General features: G+C 40.3%; 1 protein-coding gene across 1 annotated transcript; it reads left to right on the forward strand.

The window, feature by feature from the left end:
• The first annotated feature begins 379 nt into the window (after nucleotides 1–379).
• LOC129816184 (CMRF35-like molecule 3) lies at nucleotides 380–2,360 on the forward strand. Its single transcript, XM_055870423.1, has 4 exons — nucleotides 380–389; nucleotides 1,147–1,470; nucleotides 1,675–1,816; nucleotides 2,176–2,360. The coding sequence occupies exons 1-4, from the start codon at nucleotides 380–382 to the stop codon at nucleotides 2,294–2,296; spliced, it is 597 nt and encodes a 198-aa protein (XP_055726398.1). The 3' UTR covers nucleotides 2,297–2,360.
• The last annotated feature ends 2,321 nt before the right edge of the window (nucleotides 2,361–4,681 follow it).

Raw genomic sequence — 4,681 nt, forward strand, 5'->3', positions numbered from 1 at the left:
TAATTTTCTTGTGTTCCATTTTGATTTAGATTTTTTTCACTTTTGTTTATTTAGTAAATACTTTCGAGAACTCTATTTCTTGAACTGCATCGTTGGTTAAGGGCTTGTAAGTAAGCAATTCAGGGTAAGTCCTACACCTGTTGTATTTGGCGCATGTGAGAAATACAATTTGATTTGATTTGATCTGGGTCATAGGAAGAGAGTGGTTGGAATTCTCAGTTACTGCAGATGCAACATTTAGTTTCCCATGTCGAAAGTTCAGTGTTGAGTCCAATGCTAATGCAAACAGGGCCTTCACCCAAGCTGGCTATTCTAACTGGAAGAATGTTATTGATAGGTCCAAAGGTTTTGAAGAACCCCCACCAGCTCCAAGCAAACAATGACCTTATGTAAGTACAAATCTCCAGAACGTTTTTGGAAAGAAAATCTGCAGCTAGAGTAGGATTCTAGGCTAACCTGGGCTGGCTCCTCTGTTCCAAGATCATCAGGAACAGTCAGAGGTGGAGTTTACGGTGGAGCCATTATCCTGGCGGCGCTTGTTTTTTTATTTACTAGGCCTACTACTTAGTTCCACTGGTTTGTTCTGTTCACATTCATTTTGATGACAGCTCAATGATGTCTGTATCATGTATGTTTCACAGACCATAAGGTCTTACAGGAGGCATGTAGAGGTCTAAAAAGGGCCTAAAATGGCCACTTTAATCATGATTTTCTCAAAGATTGTTTGTGATACAATTGTATAAAGCATGTCAAACATCCTTCCACCCAATGAAGTTTCTATGTTTGAATTGCCAGAACAACCTGAGAAGGCGCCTAAATTATTTGGGGTATCCTGGTGTGGAACTGCCCAATAGCCAGAGAGAGCAGGTACAGGAAGGGGTGGACCTCACAGCCCAGTCTGAATGCAGAGAACTCTTTCACCAGTCACCACAAACAAAGAGTTCCCATTTCCATAACCTTTAAAGTCATAGATTTCAGATAAAGATTGAGTTGAAGCAGAAAGATGACTACCAAGATTTGGATCAATCTCATCATCTTATGTTTATTAAAAGGTATGTTGTTTTAAATCATTGACTATAGATTTTTAGTCACTGTTAAATTAAGACACATTGTTTAATGCTTGTGTTTGTTTGTGATTTTCTTTAGCAGCCTCATCCCTCTCCGGACCCTCAGAGGTGAAGAGTGCAGTTGGTGAAACAGTCCACATCTCCTGCCAGTATCACCCATTCAACAGGGACAAGGTCAAATTCTGGTGCAGGGGTTATTACTGGTACTTCTGCACAGTTATCATTCGATCTGATCAACCTAAACATCTGACCGGTGATGTTCAGATATTGGATGATAAAACCCTTGGGTTATTCACAGTCAGTATGAAAGGAGCAACAGCTGAGGACAGTGGCTGGTACTGGTGTGCAATTGAAAGAGCCAGCAGTCCTTTGGCGTTTCCTCTTCACCTGACTGTCTCTGAGTGTAAGTACTGTATGTACCTGAAGTTGTTGCTTACAATTTTTATTTTTCTCTGAGGAATTGAATATAACATTGCATATACCAGTGATCAATTACTATTAGTGAAATCAGAGCTTACAAATGTTTCTAAAGAGACCTGTGTTTCATACCATTACTTTTTATGCTATGTCCGTTATGAGTTGCTGTGTGAGTTGCTGTTTCCTGCAGGGCTTGTATCTCGGCTCAAAACAGAAACCACAAAACAGTACGACAAGACCTCAACTTCCCTAACAACGTTGACAACATCACGATCCACACCTTGTACGACTCAAACAACAAGTCTCATATCTGCTACAAGCAATTCAACAAGGTATAGCTTAGTAAATAAGGCTACCAATGTATTGTAAATTGTCGACACTACTGTTTCTGCATAATGTGCAAATGAACGCAGGGGATGTCCACTCAATAATCTAAAACAGCACAATGCACAAACTAACTATATCAGGGATGCCGATCCCTGAGGGCAGGAACACTTTTGGTTTTCATCCTCTCCTTCTAATCAGGTAGAAACAAAAAGCAGAAGTATTTTCGGCCCTCCAGGACCGGAATTGGGCATCCCTGAACTGTAGAGTAAAAGTTGCACAGACGTGCTTACCTATGAGTGGCTAGATTACTCTTCATGTGTTACATTTCAATGTGGTTCACCCTCAGCTGACTCTATATCTACAGTGTGACAGTGTCCTTGGATCGAGACGATCCAGTGTGGAAAGTATGGAGAGTACTGCGCTGGATGCTCTTCCTCTTCCTGTGTCTGTTCCTTGTTCTCTTCAGTATACGATGCCGTCGCTGATATTTGTACTATTCCTGCCAGTGTATCGCTTGCCTCAGTGTGTGCTACATTTTCCCCAAATCAAAATGTCCCAAATTAAAATTGTTGAGAATATTGTTTGTTTTCATTTAGAAAGCTAAAACATTCAAACATGCACACATATTAATAATAAGCAAATACATGGAGGTCATAACATGTTCTGAGAGATATGAATGTATAGAGATACAATACTAAAGATGTAGGATCTTAATTTGAACCGGTTTGCTACAGCAGGAAAATAATCCTGCAGCAACAGAAAATGTGAATTATTATGTGGATTATAATGAATTGACATTTTTGTAGGGTTTGATATATTTGTCGTTAGGGCAAATCAAGTCTGACATTTCAAAGTGGAAATTACACACTTTAGAAGCCTCTTTAAAAGCAAAATACATTAGAAGTTTGCATTTAATGCTTTGCAGAAAAAGTGATCAATAACAAAAGAGTGATGAAGATCCTACATCTGCAAGAGACAACACTATTATAATGCTACGACACTGAACAAAAATATAAACGCAACACGTTGTAACGGGTGACGCTCTCCTCATCCTCGGATGAGGTGAGGAGAGAAGGATCCTCAGACCAAAACGCAGGCTTTGGGAAATAAGCCATCTTTATTTAACAACGATGATGGCAACACGAAACGAAACAAAAACACTTTCAAACTACAAAACAAGAAAACGACGTTGAACGAAACCTGAACATAAACTTACATAACTAAACATAAACTTACGTACAGGAAACGGACGACATCGAAACGAAACGAAACAAACAAACGCTACAGTCCCATGTGGTACGAACATACATACAGACACAGGAGACAATCACCCACAAACAAACAGTGAGAATGCCCTACCTAAATATGACTCTTAATTAGAGGCAAACGCAAACCACCTGCCTCTAATCAAGAGCCATACCAGACAAACCGAAACCAACATAGAAACAGATAACATAGAATGCCCACCCAACCTCACGTCCTGACCAACTAACACACAAAAACTAACATAAATAGGTCAGGAACGTGACACACGTAAAGTGTTGGTCCCATGTTTCATGAGCTGGAATAATAAATCCCAGAAATGTTCCATACCACAAAAAACATACATCTCTCAAATGTTGTGCACAAATTTGTTTACAAGTTTTGAGGGCGTGTTCAATTGGCATGCTGACTGCAGGAATGTACACCAGAGCTGTTGCCAGAAAATGTAATGTTAATTTCACTAACATAAGCTGCCTCCAACGTAGTTTTAGAGAATTTGGCAGTACGTCCTTCAGGCCTCACAACCGCAGACCACGTGTAACCACGCCAGACCAGGACCTCCACATCTGGCTTCTTCACCTGCGGGATAGTCTGTAGAGGTGCTGAGGAGTATTTATCTCTCTAATAAAGCCCTTTTGTGGAGAAAAACTCATTCTGATTGGCTGGGCCTAGCTGGTGGGTCTATGCCCTCCAAGGCCCACCCGTGGCTGCACCCCTGCCCAGTCATGTGAAATCCATAGCTTAGGGTCTAATACATTTATTTAAATTGACTGATTTCCTTATATGAACTGTAACTCAGTAAAATCTTTGAAATTGTTGCATGTCACAAAAAATATTTTTAATAACCCAACCAGATTACTCCTTTGAATTCATGGCCATCCTGCATTCACTTCTACAGATCTTGACATGGCTTGGAAGACATCAAAGAAGCCAATCCCAATGGCATCACAAAAATGGTCTCATATGGGCTTGGAGTTATTCAAACCCCAGAGAGTCTGTTGGTTTATACACAAATAAACAAGCACATGTAAATGTAACGCTACCAGTCATCTCCCTTTGAAGTCATCGTGTTATCAGACGTGCAAACCCTGATGGCAATAGATTTCTTTGAACAAGTGAAACCCACAACAACATCACCAAAGGAACAGAGAGACTGTCTGTGTAAACAACACAATCCTCTGAGATAATAGCTGTACCATACTAGAATGGGCATTAGACTTGCACACATATCAATCATTGTAGAGCATCTGTAAAAAATAAACTGAATAGAATCTTTATACAACAATTAATCGCTATTATCACTTTGGAAGTTGCTCTATTTGTAAACCTCGCTTTTGCTTTTGTGGCCAGTTCTTAGTAACCACTACTTAGAAGCCAGACGCTGTGACTCCCTTTGTCCTTGTCCCTTGTGGTTCTCAGTTTTCATAGCTCTTTCAACATTTCTCTGAAGGTATACAGTATGTGATACTCAAGCTTCCTTCATGGTGTGTGTGTTTGCATGTGTGTTGGAATGGGTTGGTGGGGGCGGACGGGTTTGTCTTGGAAGCAGAACAGAAGTATTCTGTGCTTCGAAATGGCTGGTTGTACAAAGGGAAACACTCATACAA

The sequence above is a fragment of the Salvelinus fontinalis genome, chromosome 19 (genome assembly GCF_029448725.1).
Source record: "Salvelinus fontinalis isolate EN_2023a chromosome 19, ASM2944872v1, whole genome shotgun sequence".
Classification (NCBI taxonomy): domain Eukaryota; kingdom Metazoa; phylum Chordata; class Actinopteri; order Salmoniformes; family Salmonidae; genus Salvelinus; species Salvelinus fontinalis.